General features: G+C 42.3%; 1 protein-coding gene across 1 annotated transcript in view; it reads right to left on the reverse strand.

The window, feature by feature from the left end:
• Positions 1–20,252, reverse strand: part of LOC311106478 (meiosis-specific protein MEI4-like) — a gene marked incomplete at both ends in the record, with an annotated part of 69,470 nt that overhangs the window by 12,221 nt on the left and 36,997 nt on the right. The window contains one exon of the mRNA XM_084148814.1: positions 19,381–19,512. Coding sequence (XP_084004940.1) covers positions 19,381–19,512 — 132 coding nt within the window. The remainder of the gene's footprint in view (positions 1–19,380; positions 19,513–20,252) is intronic.

Genomic DNA, 20,252 nt, shown 5'->3' on the forward strand with positions numbered 1-20,252 from the left:
CTAATTAGTTTTACTTTTTATTTTTGCATTGTTGGGAAAGGGCTCGTAAGGAAGCATTTCACGGTAAAGTCTACACCGGTTTTATTCGGCGCATGCAACAAATAAAATTAGACTTAATTCGATTGCAAGGAACTTCTTTCCATCTACAATTACTTAAGCAAACAGCAAAATTACCTTTAAAAAATTGATTAAACAACCTCTCTCAAGGAACAGCGGGGACTGTGGGGGGACACACAAACACACACTCTTGTAGTACTGTTTGTATTATTTTTTAGTTGTATTGTTTGTATCTCGTATTTTAAATGTGTGACTGTCCTTGTCTATCAGTGTATCAGTGTTTTGTTACGTCATGTTTTTTGTGGACCGTAGGAAGAGTAGCTGATGCTTCTGCAAAAGCTAAATGGGGATCCAAATAAACTAATACATTACAAAGGCCTTCAATTGATAGAGAAGGACAGAAAAATTAATTATTTGGTGGTTAATATGGGCGACGGCAAAACAGCCTCCAATGTGGCCTGAATGGAATTAATATGCACTGTGGGTAGACCACAGATAATGTTAGTGATGCTAAGATTCTAATATTGCATAACTCTGTATCAAAACGTAGTCCATAATTATTGGCACCCTTGATAAAGATGAGCAAACAAGACTGTTTAAAATAAATGCACATTCTGAGTTATATTGTATGCTCAAATGGGGAATTGTATTATTTTATACTAATAAAATTGCTCAGAAGAGATTTTGTTTAACAAGTAATATAAAAAAATTGATTATTGGCAACCCTGTTTTCAATACTCTAGCACCCTCCCCCATCATGTTTGATGAGATTGGAGAACACATTGGGAGGGATCTTAGAACATTCCTCCTTACAGAATCTTTCCAGATCCTTGATATCCTTTGTCTGTTCTTATGGACTGCCCTCTTCAATTCAAACCACAGGTTTTCAATTGGGTTCAAGTCCGGAGACTGAGATGGCCATTGCAAAATGTTGATTTTTGTGGGGAAAAACTCATTCTGATTGGCTGGGCCTGGCTCCCCAGTGGGTGGGCCTGGCTACCAAGTGGGTGGGCCTGTGCCCTCCCATGGCTGCACCCCTGCTCAGTCATGTGAAATCCATAGATTAGGGCCTAATGAATTCATTTAATTTGACTGATTTCCTTATATGAACTGTAACTCAGTAAAATATTTGAAATAGTTGCATGTTGCATTTATATTTTTGTTCAGTATAATTTCCCAATTTTTTTTGAGCATACAACATAGCTCAGTATTTGTATTTTTTACTTCATACGATCTTTATCAAGGGTGCCAACAATTATGGACCTGACAGTGTCTATTTGTATTGGCGGGTGGACAATATACCCATGCAGTGTTTGCTCATTTCAGTACAGAGCCAACAACACAAAAGCAAATAGACATTTGCTCATCACGAACACGGTTCACTTTACTTAGTAGCCAGATCCTCAAAACACCAACGTTTGCGTCTGTGACAGATTCGCTGTACAAACCAAATGTCAAACAAAACCTGCCCGCAGGCCACATATTTGGAGGGTTACTCTTCCAAACTCTGAAAATGTAATAGCGTTTGGAGTCTGAGATATTTGACTATGAGACCCCTTGGGACTTACCTTGTTTCAGCAGCCAAGAGATGACGAGTACCCATTTCAAATCATTTTAAAAGGTAACTTTTGAACCCACATTTCAATCCATTTCTATGATGAACATTGTACTGTACTTATTTGCAAATAATGCTATGCTATGCAAGTAGCTCATACGCACTATAAAGCAGATCAATGATCAGTGCAGGACAAGTTATGAGGCGTGAAAATTCTTTAAAAAAAAAATCTGGACCATAAATCAATAAATCTCTTTCAGTGGAAACAAAACAGCTGCTGACGAAAAATGGCTTCTTCCCAGGACAGTTGGTCCGGTCTTTGCAATCCCATTCTATGTCATGAGGTCTGTGTGTAAACTGTGAAGAGCAGAGCCGAGCAGATGTGCTTAGTGAATAAAAACCTTCCTGATAGCCATCTGACTGAGGCCTATTGTAGCCAGCACTACAGAGTCAGACAATCCTAGCCCACACAGCCGTCATCACCTTGGCTCAAGATAAGGAAAACAACTCCCCAGAATTGATTTGTCTTCTGCCTCAGAGAAAGCTACAATAAACTGATTTCTCGGACAGCTAATCGATCCCATCTCATCCGCGAGGGAATTCTCTGAGTTCTATCTGACCACATTTTGACCGCTTTTAGTGTGTGGACATATACCTTTTGTTACAAGATAAAACAAACACCAAATTCTTCAAGCTTGTCTCAAAAGCAACACCATTAAAATCTAGGCTATTCTCTGAGGAAGAAAAGCATTTTGTAGTTCTTCAGAAAACTGTATCTTGAGGTCTTGCCTCAGTCAGAACCGTTGTGATGGAGTGAGTATACGGATGCTGACTCACTGGCACATTCACTGCCCACTACATTCATGATGAAGAGACCAAAAGTGACATCAACCTTCAGAGGGATGTATTACATCACCTGGGTTGAACTGCAATATTCCACCAATTTCCCCAAGAAATTGGGTTTGACAGACAGAAACCCCACAGGCTACAGCCCCCTCTGCCTGCACGCCTGCCTTAGTCCAGTCCACCTTCTCCCCAGTTACCTCTCTCCTAGGAGTGGGCGATATACCGGTTTGATAGTAAAAACCGGTATTGTGCCGCGCCATGATATGGATTTAGCAATATCATGGATACCGCGATTTATTCAGAATTCATAAATTCGAATTTTGCATCAATATTTTTTTGTTCCAAATTTCAACTGAGTGATAGTACTAAGTAGCTACATCTTTTTTTTATTTTTTTTATCCAACCTTTCTTGGTTCTTACGAATAAAATAATGTATGTTAATATGTTGACCTATTTTTATGAGCGCACGTCGCATGCACTTGTTGCACGCATGTAGTGCTAGCAACAAAGAAGTGTGCAGGCAGCTGCAGTTAGGAGGCAGGTTAACTATTGGGGGAAAACTTTACAATCCAGGATGAGCGAAAACACAGAAATTGATGTTGCTCAAGAGCAGGAGGATAAATTGGTTAAGAAGAAAGGGGGCACCTCTGTTGTTTGGAACTGGTTTGGCTTTAAAATCTCCGACCCCGACCAAAACACTACCCTATGCAAGTTGTGTCGTCGTGTTGTCTTAGCAAAAGGTGGAAACACGACCAACCTGTTCAATCACTTAAAAAACATACATGTCCGTGAGTATGAACAATGCACCAGAATGCGTGAGACAGTAAGCCCAGGAGCTCGCCCGAAGACAAGCCAGACTCGCACTCAACAATCAATTATATCATCATTTGCTGCCGGTACTTGCTATGAGAAGACGAGCAAAAAATGGATAGACATCACAGCTGCGATTACAAATCACATAGCGAAGGACATGGTACCGATTCAAACTGTGGAGAAAGAGGGGTTCAGAAAGTTGATTCAAACTCTGGACCCAATATATGAGATCCCGAGCCGCAAATATTTTAGCCAAAAATGCCTGCCACAGCTTTACACAGAATGCTGGGACAGAGTTTACAGTGAGATAAATAACATTCCATTCTTCTCCACTACTGCCGATCTATGGTCAAGTCGTACCACAGAACCTTATATAAGCCTCACAATCCATTACATAGACGGTGACTGGAAACTGAAAAGTAAGTGCCTACAGACGTCTTATTTCCCAGACGACCACACCGGGGAAATAATTGCAGGTGGGCTGAGGGACATACTGTCGTCCTGGGGATTAAAAGAGTCGCGTCAAGTTTGTATGACGACCGACAGCGGATCGAACATGATCAAGGCATTGCAGCTGAACAAGTGGGCAAACCTTGGATGTTTCGGACACAGGCTGCACAATGCTATTGGTAAGTTTCAGGACTGTAGCCTAGGCCTACCCTGTATGATGCTTATTATTAAGAAAAAATACAGCTCACATCAGCCATGTACCGTAGGCTAAATCTAAGCACATCAGATTTGTAAAATGTGTAACAGTTGAATGTAAATGCCGTAAATCCTCAAACAAAGATTAAAAGTTATATTGTATTGTGATTTCTATATAAAAATGCATTATTATTAATTATTATTGTATTGTGATTCGATTATTTTTCACCCTATTATTTTGATTTCTTATTCCCAATTTCCAGAGAGGAGTGTCCAAAACGCTCCCGGGCCACAGGGGTGTGCGATTTCCCGGGCCACAGGGGTTTGCAAAAAGGTGGTTAGCACGTTCTCATACAGCTGGAAAAAGCAGAAGGCCCTGATGACAGCACAGAATGAACTAAGCCTGCCCCTGCACAAGCTCATCACAGAATCTCCGACAAGGTGGGGATCTCGTCTGAAAATGATGGAAAGAGTCCTGGAGCAGGAAAAGGCCATTACACAGGTCCTGGCAGGGGACAAAAAGACACGGCACCTTGTACCTACCTGGCAAGACATCCAGGTCTTGGAATCAGTCACAGCAGCACTGAAGCCACTCCAGGACTTTACAGATGCCCTGTCAGGAGAAGCGTATGTGAGCGTGTCCTATTTGAAGCCTGTCATCAATCTGTTAAATGCAGAGGTTCTAAATCTGAGCAAGGACGATACAGAACTGACCAAAGAGATCAAGATCAAGGTTCTTGATTACTTGAATAACAAGTACACTGACCCTGCAACAGATGAGCTGCTCTCCATGGCTACCTTTCTAGATCCAAGGTTCAAGACCAGGTACATGTCCGCTGAGAAACTGGAGGACATTAAGGTATTTATTCATTTGTTCTTGTTTTATTGCTTCAAATGTAAAGCACTTTGGGCTGCATTTTATGTATGAAAGGTGCTATACAAATAAAGTTTAATTATTTTCATTTTTTAAGGTGAGAGCTGCCTCAGAGACCGAAGCCCTCCTGGTGGAGAACACAGCCCTGGGAAAATCGTCTCTTGCAGAGGATCACACTGACAGGGAGAAAGAAGCTTCCACTGCTCATCAATCAGGCAAGAAGCCCAAGAAGAGCCTTGGGAGCTTCTTTAAGCAGACCAGCAGTGCACCTGCCTCATGTTCAGAGAGGCAGATCATTGAGCAAGAGCTGAATAGCTACATTCTGGCAACGGCAGCAGACAGCGAGTCTGATCCTTTGGAGTGGTGGCGATTTCACGGATCTAATTTTCCACGTGTGAGTTGTCTGGCAAAGAAATACTTATGCATCCCTGCCACAAGTGCCCCCTCTGAGAGGGCATTCAGCACTGGGGGCAATGTGGTGACATGTCACAGGGCAGCACTAAAGCCAGAAACAGTCAACATGCTGGTATTCCTGGCACGGAACTTGTGAAGAAAGTTCTAGTGAAGATTTGTTGATATTGTTGATAATTGATGGTTGAGGCTTGAAAGGTTTAGTTTCAAACGGTTAGTTTTTTACATATCTACGGACCGTAGCCAAAACAAACACACGTATTTGAATTTGTAATTACCTTATTTTCTTTATCTCCTGTTATTTTTTATTTAATTTTACTTAATATCTAATTTATATATATATATATATATATATATATATATAGGCCTACCTACCTCATGTTTACGGAATGCATGTTTGCACAATACAAATAAAAACTTTTCAGGTCCATACGGTCCAATGCCTCACTCTTTCTGGTTATATAAGGTTCAAATACATATTTTTCCTTAACTAATATAATTTAACCAAGAAGGGATATTAAAATGTGATTCATATTTTTTTACGTCATATATCGTGATATCATATCGATATCGTCTGGACAGTGGAAAATATCGTGATATGAATTTTAGCTCATATCGCCCACCCCTACTCTCTCCCCAGCCTGTCCTTGCCCAGGCTCCTCTCTGCTCTATTTACCAGGTCTGTTTTTTTTTGTGATAGATTTTTTGTCCAGAGGGTGTACTTGTACATCAAGATGCCTCATGCTACAGACACAGGAGATAGACTTCTGCCCTGTGGGGCGTTCTGGCTCAGATAAGGCTTACTTTATTTCTTCATCTCCAGTGCCTCTGTGTGTAGGTCAATGCTGATGGCACAGAGCAGCTGGCTGCTGCTATGTGCTAAGCTACAGGACAAAGAGGGCTGGTCTGCAGAGCATTACCAAAACCTCTTCACTGGTGGCCTCCTAGTTTAGGATCCCCATTAGCTGTTGCACATGCAGCAGCTATTCTTCCTGAGGCCCACATAAAACACATGACAGAGTACAGCACAGTTATAGACAAGAATAACATAAGCTATTAAATTTTTTATAAAAAGTAATATTGTCAAGGCACCAAGAGACTACAAAAAATTATACTATTTGTATACTATGTACCATCTCACAACACAGAAGTATGTAGAGTCTCCTGAACAGAATGCAAGCATTCATAGAGAAAAACACATTGTCTACCATGATACACATTTGTTTGCTCTAATGCTCATCAGCAGAGAGTGTGAGAGTCTGTCGAAGGCGGCGGAAGGGGGAGGCGATTTACCGACGCACTGGTGGCTCCTGGCTTTGTCTCATCATAACATGACTTTGATCAAACAGCTTCATTTTCCCTCTCGGTTAGAGATCTGTACTGCTTTGAGGGGCCAAGTATGACTTTGATCCTGGCTATTTAACAGTCCAGCAAAATCTCTGCTGCTGCTCTTAATCTGATCTTTCTTGAAACCTGTCACTGGCGCAGGAGGGGAAGCACCAATCGTGGAGAATAAGAGAGAGCGCACAAAGAGAGAGAGAGAGCGAGGCGGCAGTTTGTTACACACACACACACAGTCTTGTAAACGCACTAGCCAGATGTGTAATGAGAGACATAGCTCAGTCAGAAATGCCAGGGTTTTAATGAGCATCAGTATCATGAAGTGCTGAGAGCCATAAGTCATGTTTCCCTCAGACTCGTAGGCTTGCTGGATACGATATACGGGGCTTCACCTCGGCTGCATGTCAGCTGGGGGGACATCAGTAATGCTAGAATAACATGAGTTTTATGAGACTCACAGAGACATGAATGAACACACACTCTTTCTCCTTCTCTACACTCTGTATTTGGTAAAGGATAAATTGGCAAAGGATGGCGTTTTTCCTCAGGTGCACTGCACACCACCCATTACTAGGCTATAAGAGTTTGAGATCCTCATGAAAAGTCTACTCGTCAGTTTCTCTTTTACCTTTTTCCTTTAAAAGGACAATTCCGCCACTTTATAACCAGTTATTACGCTTTTAGTATAAATGCACTACTGTAAGATTTGATACACATTGATGTTTTATTGTTTTTGTTAGTCATACTGCACGATTCCTCGTCTAGAGCATACTACGATTCCCAGGGTGCATTTCGTCTCTCACGATACAATGTTCCTCCTAGTTAGCCTGCAGTTAGCATAGCAAGCTGGCTATCAAGCCCAGACTAAGTTTAGTATAAATCAGTCACCAAACGGTCAATCGCGATGGACTGGTCGATCTCCAAGGCATTCCTAATCGATCTCAAAACATATCTATAAAACCCATTCCTTTTTTCTGTCCTGCACTGTTGGCAGTAGGTGCACTTGTTTCAGCTGCCCTGCAAAGTTTTCCCATTTTGAACCATTTCATGTGTCTGAAGGTAAACTCCGCCTACTCGGCGTGCCCGGCGAGCAAATCAAGTACACCTATAGGCCAACCACTACCCAATCGGATTGCTCAGATCACCGTGTTTGCACTCTGCAGCTTCCTCGAGCACACAGCAAAGTCAGTTGATACTACTGTGATTTCAAAACATCTAAAACCATGACTAGAGAGTGTCATGTGTCAACGAAAGCTGTTGTTATGAGTGAGTTCATGTTTAAATCCAGTAAAATAAAGAAAGCAAATTATTTCAATTTATGCTCACTCAAAAATCTCAAATTTGGACTCCAGACCAAAGGACACATTTCCACCGGCCTAATGTCCATAGCTCATGTTTCTTGGCCCAAGCAGGTCTCTCCTCTTATTATTGGTGTCCTTCAGTAGTGGTTTCTTTGCAGCAATTCGACCATGAAGGCCTGATTCACACAGTCCCCTCTGAACAGTTGATGTTGAGATGTGTATGTTACTTGAACTCTGTGAAGCATTTATTTGGCCTGCAATTTCTGAGGCTGGTAACTCTAATGAACTTAACCTCTGCAGCAGAGGTAACTCTGGGGCTTCCATTCCTGCGGCGGTCCTTATGAGAGCCAGTATTAGAAGAATCTCAAATATAAAATGTATTTTTGATTTGTTTAACACTTTTTTGGTTACTACATGATTCCATATGTGTTATTTCTTAGTTTTGATGTCTTCACTTCTATTCTACAATGTAAAAAATAGTAAAAATAAAGAAAAACCCTTGAATGAGTAGGTGTGTCCAAACAATTGACTGGTAGTGTGTGTGTGTGTATCTATCTATAAATAAAACACAATACAACACGTATTTCATAAGGCCTTATTTTGAGAGCTTTACCCTAATACAGTGGCCTGAAACTCATGGTTTACAGGCCACATCGGGCTTGCAAGTCACTTTATGCTGGCATAAAGAGTGGGGATATCCAACATTTTGAATTTTTATTCACCCGCAACATGCATTCAGAATGACTGCCGGGTTGGGAAGACTAAGATATGAGACTACCTAAACCATCTAAACTGGAACAACCATTTCAGTAACGGGTGCATTAAGTCGAAGTAACAGATTGGATTAGTAGAACCATTTATGTTATTTATATTTGAGTTGCATAAGATTAATTAATCAATGTACGTGCAAACACATAGCATGAAACAAACCATTCTAAAAAAATCTACCTGCAACAGAGCATGCTGGGAAATATGATAAATGATAGGCATTATTAACACCAACACTGGGGTTATTTTACACCAATGAGTGTTAATTTAACACCTGAATCAACACTAGACATGTTACACTGAAAAATCAACACTAGGTAACACTGGCCAATTTGCTGTGTATACATGGGCCTTCAGGCTGCAATGGCGACATGTACAGGATGTTATGATGAGGAGAAGGTGCTTTGCATCAGAAAGGAGTCATTGATAAATGGGGAAGTGGGCTGCTCTGAAATCTAAAAAAAAAAGTATCTAAATAACATCTCAAACTGACAATGATGATATATAATTACACTCTCAACTTTCAGTGTGCATCCTTCCCAACTCAGGCAAGATTAGCATATTCTCTCCAAAAATGAAAGGGAAAGCTGATTCTACTGAAGGCTTTGGCTAAAAATGTGTTTGAAGTACAGATCTCACTCATGACATTTAGGGATGAAAAGTAAGTGGTCTGCTTACTGTAGATGGACACCGTAACCCGGAGCGAAAATTTTCCCCTGAGCATTACACTACAGTTTTCTGAGGCTAAACAGAACAGTTTTTGCTGCCATTGGCCTTTACAAGCCTCAGCTCTGACACTAATTTCCTCTGGCTCTAGCTGACATGATAACTGACCGAGCTCTGCACATCTGATAACTTTCATTCATCATCCTGAAGCCAAACTTCATATTATTAAGGGTAGTCATCCCTGACAATCACTTCCCAGACTTAAGACTGGGCTAGCTAGCACACTCTAATTAGACAATAAAAAACAGATTTGCTGCTTGGACACCGAGTCTGATAGATCATATTCAGGCTATGGGTTTGTCCTTGGAGTACCCCTATGTTAGTAAGAGGAAAAAGACAACCACCAGTAAATAGAAGAGCCATATATCTAAATATATGGCTCTGGTAAAGTGTTCTACTAATTACAAAATGACAGGGCAAGGGTGATAAATTGCTTCAACAATAGCCACAGAACCACCATGATTTAAACTTGACATAAAGCACAGTCAGAACAACAGGACAACAGAGGGTACATGCACAGTTATGGCTCCAATCCAGTCCAGATTGTCATTTTTACTGCCCAGGGTTATAGTGTTATTGGAGAAGTGAGTGAGTGTTTGTACCGTTCGTCCTATGGGCTGTGTGGGTAGTCTGTCTGGTAGGGTGCTATGTGCTGTGACTGTCATGCCCTGTGACAGAGCAACACGGGGCCCAGATGGCTGGGCTTCTCTGAATGTTTCACCGGTCCAAGGGCAGTGGCAACCCACCTACCGCCACCGGAGCCTGCAAACCTGCAGCCTGGCTGGGCTAAACTATGCTTATGGAATAGTCACTAGGGTTGGGCGATGTCTGGAATCACACATCGCCCCATCGACCTGTCCAAACATCGTTGATATACAGTGGCTTGCGAAAGTATTCACCCCCCTTGGCAGTATTCCTATTTTGTTGCCTTACAACCTGGAATTAAAATTGATTTTTTTTGGGGGGGGGGGTTTGTATCATTTGATTTACACAACATGCCTACCACTTTGAAAATTCAAAATATTTTTTAATTGTGAAACAAACAAAAAATAAGACTAAAAAAATAAAACTTGAGCGTGCATAACTACTCACCCACCCAAAGTCAATACTTTGTAGAGCCACCTTTTGCAGCATTACAGCTGCAAGTCTCTTGGGGTATTTCTCTATAAGCTTGGCACATCTAGCCACTGGGATTGCTGCCCATTCTTCAAGGCAAAACTGCTCCAGCTCCTTCAAGTTGGATGGGTTCTGCTGGTGTACAGCAATCTTTAAGTCATACCACAGATTCTCAATTGGATTGAGGTCTGGGCTTTGACTAGGCCATTACAAGACATTTAAATGTTTCCCCTTAAACCACGGGAGTGTTGCTTTAGCAGTATGCTTAGGGTCATTGTCCTGCTGGAGGGTGAACCTCCGTCCTAGTCACAAATCTCTGTTAGACTGAAACAGGTTTCCCTCAAGAATTTCCCTGTATTTAGCGCCATCCATCATTCCTTCAATTCTGACCAATTTCCCATTCCCTGCTGATGAAAAACATCCTCACAGCATGATGCTGCCACCACCATGCTTCACTGTGGGGATGGTGTTCTCGGGGTGATGAGAGGTGTTGGGTTTGCGCCAGACATAGCGTTTTCCTTGATGGCCAGAAAGCTCAATTTTAGTCTCATCTGACCAGAGTACCTTCTTCCATATGTTTGGGGAGTCTCCCACATGCCTTTTGGCGAACACCAAACGCGTTTGCTTATTTTTTTCATTAAGCAATGGCTTTTTTCTGGCCACTCTTCCGTAAAGCCCAGCTCTGTGGAGTGTACGGCTTAGTGGTCCTATGGACAGATACTCCAATCTCCGCTGTGGAGCTTTGCAGCTCCTTACATTTACATTTTAGTCATTTAGCAGACGCTCTTATCCAGAGCGACTTACAGGAGCAATTAGGGTTAAGTGCCTTGCTCAAGGGCACAGACAGATTTTTTTCACCTAGTCGGCTCGGGGATTAGAACCAGCGACCATTCGGTTACTGGCACAAAGCTCTTAACCACTAAGCTACCTGCCGCCCCAGGGTTCAGGGTTATCTTTGGTCTCTTTGTTGCTTCTATGGTTAATGCCCTCCTTGCCTGGGCCGTGAGTTTTGGTGGGGGGCCCTCTCTTGGCAGGTTTGTTGTGGTGCCATATTCTTTCCATTTTTTAATAATGGATTTAATGGTGCTCCGTGGGATGTTCAAAGTTTCTGATATTTTTTTTATAACCCAACCCTGATCTGTGCTTCTCTACAACTTTGTCCCTGACCTGTTTGGAGAGCTCCTTGGTCTTCATGGTGCCGCTTGCTTAGGGGTGCCCCTTGCTTAGTGGTGTTGCAGACTCTGGGGCCTTTCAGAACAGGTGTATATATACTGAGATCATGTGACAGATCATGTGACACTTAAATAAAGTCCACCTGTGTGCAATCTAACTAATTATGTGACTTCTGAAGGTAATTGGTTGCACCAGATCTTATTTAGGGGCTTCATAGCAAAGGGGGTGAATACATATGCACACACCACTTTCCCGTTATTTATTTTTGAGAATTTTTTTAAACAAGTTCTTTTTTCATTTCACTTCACCAATTTGGACTATTTTGTGTATGTCCATTACATGAAATCCAAATAAAAATCCATTTAAATTACAGGTTGTAATGCAACAAAATAGGAAAAACGCCAAGGGGATGAATATTTTTGCAAGGCACTGTATGATTGTATCGTCTATTTTTTTCTCTGCATCTGTGTTAAAAGTGTTCTGTCTGAACGTGTTTTCAGTAGGCAATATTGTTACCCCACTCCGCAGTCTATTAAAGCCAGAAAAGGTGAACATGCTTGTGTTCCTTGCCAGTAACCTTTAGGTAGGTTAATATATAATGAAAATAAAAATAGTCTGAATGGTTCTTCATTGCTTTTTATTTATTTTATTTTCATAGCATGTATTCACAGATGAGTCTTATTCCAAATAAATGTAGCCTAGGCTAGAATATTCTGTTGTATGATTTAAACTGATTTGCACTATCATTTATTTGGTAAATTTCGTACTTATTTTATTTACTTGATTTATGTTGTAATTTGTAGCCTATCCAAATGTGGGTTCTTCTTTTTATAGGCACATTTATATTTTGTTTCTGCTTATCGAAAGCGCTGCTGTGGGAGCATTTGTAATGCCCGTTGCGCAGGTTTGTTTAAACTTCCCATTCAATTATTCTATCTTGCAATTGTTGGTTCTTCCTCTCTCATTATTACCATATAATGTTTTTATTTAGGCTATTCACAAACATAACTTTCTGAGATAGAACTCTGTTACTGGCCTCCTAGATTCATTTGAATGATGATCATGAAAGATATGCTTAGACCAACAAGTCACATTCAAATAAAATGGGGATTGGGACAAAAAGGGAAATGAAGCTTTTAAAACACGCCATACAACGGAGTGTCCGCTGCAAAAGGCCCATGATCATCCGACATTGGAGCGGTGAGCGAGAGAAATGTTATCTGACATTTTGCACAGCTTTTGGCACTCTCCGCTGCGTCTACAATCTACATTGTAGGCCTACTCTTGCATTATGTTAATAGTAGGCTAAGTCTACCTACATATTTATTGAAAAGGGCAATGGCAAATAGGAATAGGTAGGTCATTTGGCGTGTCGCCCGGCTGTGAGCTGCACTGTTGTGCGCTGCCCTACTCCGGCGGTGCCAGTCATGTTTAAATAGGTTAAACTATCGTCTGTAAAAAAATATCGTCTGTCACATCACAATGTCATTGCCATCGACGATGTCTGTCAAACATAATTGATTTCCGATTATATCGTAATATCCGCCAACCCTAATAGTCACTACTCCCTTTTTAACGCTGCCGATTAAATAATAATGGCTTAAAGAAAATACTACTGAAGTAATCATTATTTAATTGATTCTCATCACTAGAGACCTGAGGTGACACCACTCTTTGGTTCAGTATTAGGCTATATGTAGCCTACAGCTGTAGAAAAAACAATTAGAAACGTAATCATTCTCATAATAATCATGATTACAATGTCCATCGGGCAACAAACCAATTATCCAACAATTTGATCCTAAATTACTTCTCAGAGTACAACCAGATCCAGTAGAGCTCTGACTCATCATTGAAACAATTTGGCATAATTGAGCATCCTCTCCATGTTGTCCTTAGAACTGTCTTGTTATTACGTGTTTCTAGACCGCTACATTAACAGGGAAACAACTAGTGACATGGTTGATAAAAGCAATTTTAGGCCAACACACAGATCTTGTCCCTTATACAACCTTTACCCAGCCCTGACTGTTTTACCATGGGAAAGGTCTAGCAAACAGATGGAGATGCCTATCTCACCTCTCTAGTGGCCAGGGTAGTGTGTTTATGTTGCGGTGGTGTGTGTGGTGGTGGACTTAACTGATCGTCCTTACCTCCATCCCAGAGGAGCAGCCCCCACAGAATTACCCCTTGCTGAGTGCATTAGGCTACAGAGGCAGGAGGAAACCATATGCCTCTGTCACCCTGTGTGAAGGGTTAACGGAATCTTAATGCTCACATAAATCACCCTAGAAATACACCTCACCTGACAGGTCTGCCTTTATCATAGTCACACTGCAGATCTGGGGGAAAGACAGGGGTCACACGCAGACACAGGGAAGCTAAAACATGCGCGCACACACACACACACACACACACACACACACACACACACACAGGGAGGCTATCAGTCCAATGATGCTCTCTGCATACAGTACTGTGTATTGATTTTGGCATTGGTGGGTAAGAATGTCTAATTCACCAGCCACGTTGGCGCGTGGTAACACTGCATGCCCAACAGTGTGAGCAATTAATACCAAAAGTCAATTATGGCCACAAGCGCGAGTTGTGATTTATAGCAAAATAAATGCTGCTGTAGCTGTTTTCAAAGTATTTCTGCTGTTTTGTTTCATATCTGGTAATGCACAAATAAATCTGATTCCTAACATTATAGCTATCCCACCTCACTCAGCAACACCGTCTGTCTGGGGGGCTGTGAGCACTGAAAGATTAGTTTTTAGAAGCAATGGGCACAGGCATAAAAGTTTGTCTAATTTACTCGAAAGTCTACTAAAGTGAGACCTTTTCCTCGTTTTTCTTGTCTATTTACATTGTTTTGTTCACAAGCTAGGTTGCTTTTCAATGTTTGAGATTACTAGCAAAAACAGACAACATTGGCCTCTACTGGTGACATTCTCACACGTGATGACTAGTGGCCCTGTTACCAAGGTAATCTTAAAGGGCAAGTTAAACATTTTTGTTAAAATACTCATGCTGACTAGACCGGGCGCTCGCGTGCAGCGCGCATGTTGATTTTGTCCATCCACACCAGACGCGATCAGGACACGCAGGTTGAAATATCAAAACGATGTCTGAACCAACTACACTGCTCAAAAAATCAAGGGAACACTAAAATAACACATCCTAGATCTGAATGAATGAAATAATCTTATTAAATACTTTTTTCTTTACATAGTTGAATGTGCTGACAACAAAATCACACAAAAATTATCAATGGAAATCAAATGTATCAACCCATGGAGGTCTGGATTTGGAGTACCCCCTCAAAATTAAAGTGGAAAACCACACTACAGGCTGATCCAACATTTGATGTAATGTCCTTAAAACAAGTCAAAATGAGGCTCAGTAGTGTGTGTGGCCTCCACGTGCCTGTATGACCTCCCTACAACGCCTGGGCATGCTCCTGATGAGGTGGCGGATGGTCTCCTGAGGGATCTCCTCCCAGACCTGGACTAAAGCATCCGCCAACTCCTGGACAGTCTGTGGTACAACATGGCGTTGGTGGATGGAGCGAGACATGATGTCCCAGATGTGCTCAATTGGATTCAGGTCTGGGGAATGGGCGGGCCAGTCCATAGCATCAATGCCTTCCTCTTGCAGGAACTGCTGACACACTCCAGCCACATGAGGTCTAGCATTGTCTTGCATTAGGAGGAACCCAGGGCCAACCGCACCAGCATATGGTCTCACAAGGGGTCTGAGGATCTCATCTCGGTACCTAATGGCAGTCAGGCTACCTCTGGCGAGCACATGGAGGGCTGTGCGGCCCCCCAAAGAAATGCCACCCCACACCATGACTGACCCACCGCCAAACCGGTCATGCTGGAGGATGTTGCAGGCAGCAGAACGTTCTCCACGGCGTCTCCAGACTCTGTCACGTCTGTCACGTGCTCAGTGTGAACCTGCTTTCATCTGTGAAGAGCACAGGGTGCCAGTGGCGAATTTGCCAATCTTGGTGTTCTCTGGCAAATGCCAAACGTCCTGCACGGTGTTGGGCTGTAAGCACAACCCCCACCTGTGGACGTCGGGCCCTCATACCACCCTCATGGAGTCTGTTTCCGACCGTTTGAGAAGACACATGCACATTTGTGGCCTGCTGGAGGTCATTTTGCAGGGCTCTGGGAGTGCTCCTCCTGCTCCTCCTTGCACAAAAACGGAGGTAGCGGTCCTGCTGCTGGGTTGTTGCCCTCCTATGGCCTCCTCCACATCTCCTGATGTACTGGCCTGTCTCCTGGTAGCGCCTCCATGCTCTGGACACTACGCTGACAGACACAGCAAACCTTCTTGCCACAGCTCGCATTGATGTGCCATCCTGGATGATCTGCACTACCTGAGCCACTTGTGTGGGTTGTAGATTCCGTCTCATGCTACCACTAGAGTGAAAGCACCGCCAGCATTCAAGTGACCAAAACATCAGCCAGGAAGCATAGGAACTGAGAAGTGGTCTGTGGTCACCACCTGCAGAACCACTTCTTTATTGGGGGTGTCTTGCTAATTGCCTATCATTTCCACCTGTTGTCTATTCCATTTGCACAACAGCATGTGACATTTATTGTAAATCAGTGTTGCTTCCTAAGTGGACAGTTTGATTTCACAGAAGTGTGATTGACTTGGAGTTACATTGTGTTGTTTAAGTGTTCCCTTTATTTTTTTGAGCAGTGTATATTAATTTGGGGACAGGTCGAAAAGCATTAAACATTTATGGCAATTTAGCTAGCTAGCTTACTGTTGCTAGTTACTTTGTCCTGGGATATAAACATTGGGTTGTTATTTTACCTGAAATGCACAAGGTCCTCTACGCTGACAATTAATCCACAGATAAAAGGGTAAACAGAGTTAGTTTATAGTAATCTCTCCTTCTTCTTCTTTGGACTTTCTATGGCGGTTGGCATCCAACTTTAAGGTGCATTACCACCACCAACTGGATTGGAGTGTGGACCTCAGTTCATCTTTTAATCACCCATGTGGGTATATGCTCCTAAAAACCAATGAGATGGGAGAGGCGGGACTTGCAGCGCGTCAAGCATCACAAATAGAACCAAGTTCTATTTTAGAGCCTGGCTACGCAGACACTTGTTAACGCACGTGAGCAGTGTGGATGCAATGATTGAATAACATGTATGTGTACATTTATTTTGCAACGCTCGCACATGTCAGGTCACAGAATGTTAAATTACATAGAGCAATATCACATTACATCTCACTAGCAATACATTTGTTGTTTTAGAAACATTACTAAGCATGCTCATCAGTTTTTTTTGTGTCTCCTTGTGTAATTATGGCCCCAAAAGTATTTTGGATGGTAAAAAAAAAAATCAGTGGCTGGTCGATTTTCTAAATCTACCTGCAACAGTGCCTGGTATACAAAAAAAGTGAGTTTTAGGCCTGGCTGGCAAGTCTTCAAACTTTATTTCCCAGGACTCGACCACAGCTCTAGAAAAATCATACAGTATTAACACAAATTGCTGCACTGCATTGCGAGGCAAGGTGCAGTAATGGAGACTTGATGCGTTATACAATTCCCTTGCTGTGTTTTGATGTGCAAATCAGGCAGCCCAGCCTACAGCTCTCAATGCACTGGCCTTTTCTCCACAGTTGCATTCATGTATTATTGTATAGAGAGTATACTCCAAGACTAAATCAACCAAAAAGAAGCCTGTTATGTCTCCATTTTCATGCAAACGTTCAACAACAGCACAGACAAGCTTGTAGAGCAAATGAAGCCTGTTGTTGTTGTAGTAATGTAGCATAGTGCGAATGCAAGCCAGCAGCCCATTCAAAGTTCTGTTAAGTGCACCTCAGTCCTCTCAACCGCATCATAGGGGATGTGTTCCAAATGGCACCCTATTCCCTATATAGTGCACTACTTTTGCCCAGAGCCCTATTGGCCCTAGTCAAAAGTGGTGTCTTATAAAGGGAAAAGGGTGCCATTTGGGACGCAATCAGGGACTTCCATTCTCTGAGGGGTGAGGTACTAGGCCTAGTAGAGCGATACCGATTCCGATTCTTTTGGGGGGGACAAAACTTACCAATACCGATATATCTACCGATATACTGTTTTACAGCAGGGACATTTTTTACGTGTAATTTTTCCACACCGAGTTCTCATAAATTGCCATCCAATTGGCCAAGAAATATGCTTCAAATGTTGATTTCTTACATTGTGACAATAATGACACATTGCCATCCAAGTGTTCGGATAAGCATGAGATTCCCTTTTTTCATCATATTTATTGAATATTGGTTATCGGTGGAATTATCGGCCGATACCGATATGTTAGTAAAAGGCCAATATCAGCCGATAATATCGGTGAACCGATATATTGATCGGGCTCTACTCATTAGCCAGTCTGGTGGCTAAGTCTTCAAATGGTAGATGTCTTTACAAGCAATTTAGCCGCCCCTTTTTCTACATTGACAGCAGGGGGGTCAAGTGCCAGGTCACAATGGCTTTGAAGTGTCAAGAACTCAATGTTAGAGGGATATGAGGCAAGTCAACAGTCCCGAAAATTAAGTGAGCAATTTCAGGTCATTTGAATACATTATCACCAAATGACAGTGGTCTACAGTAGCAGCCACAGTGTACTTAAATAACTCAACATCAATACTCTCAGCAAAGAAAAGGTCCTATAGTATTTAATAAACCAATGTCTAGGACTTTGCTTCCAGACAAAATTACGTGACAGAAATTATATTTTCTCATTCACTTGGTACAGCAGCAATGTGTTCTGTTTTTGCTCAGGACTGCTTCAATAAGGGCTTTTTTCAATGGGGTGAAGTAAAGACACACAAACATGCATGACTGACTGTCTCTCTACAGTGGGAGTGGAGCGCCACGAGAAGGGAGAATGATCTGCTTCCAATTCCCTATTCACACATTTCAATTTTGCAAGACTGCTGGCGGCTGGGCTGTCTGTATACACTGGCTTTCAGAGGAGACATGCCAGTCAAACAGCATCACCCACCACACCATGTAGGCTACCTGAGACCAATGCTGTGACATGTAGGCTTGGGCGATATGCCCTGAGTGAGAAAGTTAGACACTCAAATATCATACCCACAAGACATGCTAACCTCTCACCATTACAATAAGAGGGGAGGTTAGCATTATTATTTTTTTGGGGGGAGGGGGGGGGGGGGTATGATATTTGTGCGTTTAACTTTCTCACTCATCATTATTCACGACTCATTCAGGATCTGTAATCATGGTAGCATCCACATTAATGTAGAAGTGTTTAGAAACATATTATATTCTTATTTACAATAAAAGTGACACCAAAAATGACAATTCATTATTTACCATTAATTTCTACTGGGCACACAATAATCTGAAACACAACCAAAACAAACAGCAAATGCTTCCAACAAATTTGTAGTCAAGCTTGATGTAGTCATTGCGTGCTATGAATATGGGACCAAATACTTAACTTTTTAATACACATAAGTACATTTGTGCCAATACTTTGCACTCCAGCAAATGATACAATGACTGAGGTTAGAGTGAAAACAACATAACACGTGTCACTGTCCCAATACTGGCTCACTGTATATGCATAATAAACAGTCCTATAAAACAGCATCAAAGTCAATGATTTGACTTATCCTATATAAGACTGTAACATCCTCCCTTCCCTCACCCCAGGCCTGTGTGGAAAGCCCTGGCCATCCAGAGGTGTGTGTGTCCTGGTCCTTACCTGGCAGGTGATCCAGAGGTGTTCTGCCAGCCGGTTGATCTCAGACAGGACATGACGGATGAGCAGGGACCTCAGCAAGCTGCTCCCTCCCAGCAGGATCAAACACTCCGTCAGCCTCTCCTGACCCTGGAACTGATGCAGACCAGAGGGAAACACGTCAACACAGGGCACAGTATCACTCACACCACCAACCCCCATATTCTTTCATTCAAATATGGCTGTCCCCGACAAAAAAAAAAGTTGTCTGTTCTTTCGACCAATCGATTGGTAGAAATGTTTAAACGTGTATTTTTCTATATATAGACACACCCTTTGTGTTTTAATAAAATCAACTATATGCATTGAGCTTGTCTGATGCTTTAAGCTTACTGTTTGATGAAATAAGACAAATGACTAAAGAGGGAGCCAAAGATCTAGAGGAAGAAAAAAACCTGACCAAACCATTCTCCTCCCGTTCCTGCTGGCTTTTGCAGATTCTGCCATTACTCTCCTGAAGTTGCCGGTAATAGGCTACATGAGGAGTCTGCAACCTTTCTCATGTGGAATGCCAATATATCTTACCATTTATACCAATCTGTGTGCCAGTTATGGTTTTCATACGTACATTTTCGTGGAACAGGTATTATTTTTGATTTTTTTGTGATATCCAATTGCGATCTTGTCTCTTCGCTGCAACTCCCCAACGGGCTCGGGAGAGGCGAAGGTCGAATCATGCGCCAAACCGCGCTTCTTAACACCCGCCCGCTTAACCCGGAAGCCAGCTGCACCAATGTGTCGGAGGAAACACTGTTCAACTGACGACCGAAGTCAGCCTGCAGCGAGATGCGCCAAGTAAAGCCCCCCCGGACAAACCCGGACGACACTGGGCCAAT

Source organism: Coregonus lavaretus, assembly GCF_964263955.1.
Source record: "Coregonus lavaretus genome assembly, chromosome: 31".
In the NCBI taxonomy this organism is placed as follows: Eukaryota; Metazoa; Chordata; class Actinopteri; order Salmoniformes; family Salmonidae; genus Coregonus; species Coregonus lavaretus.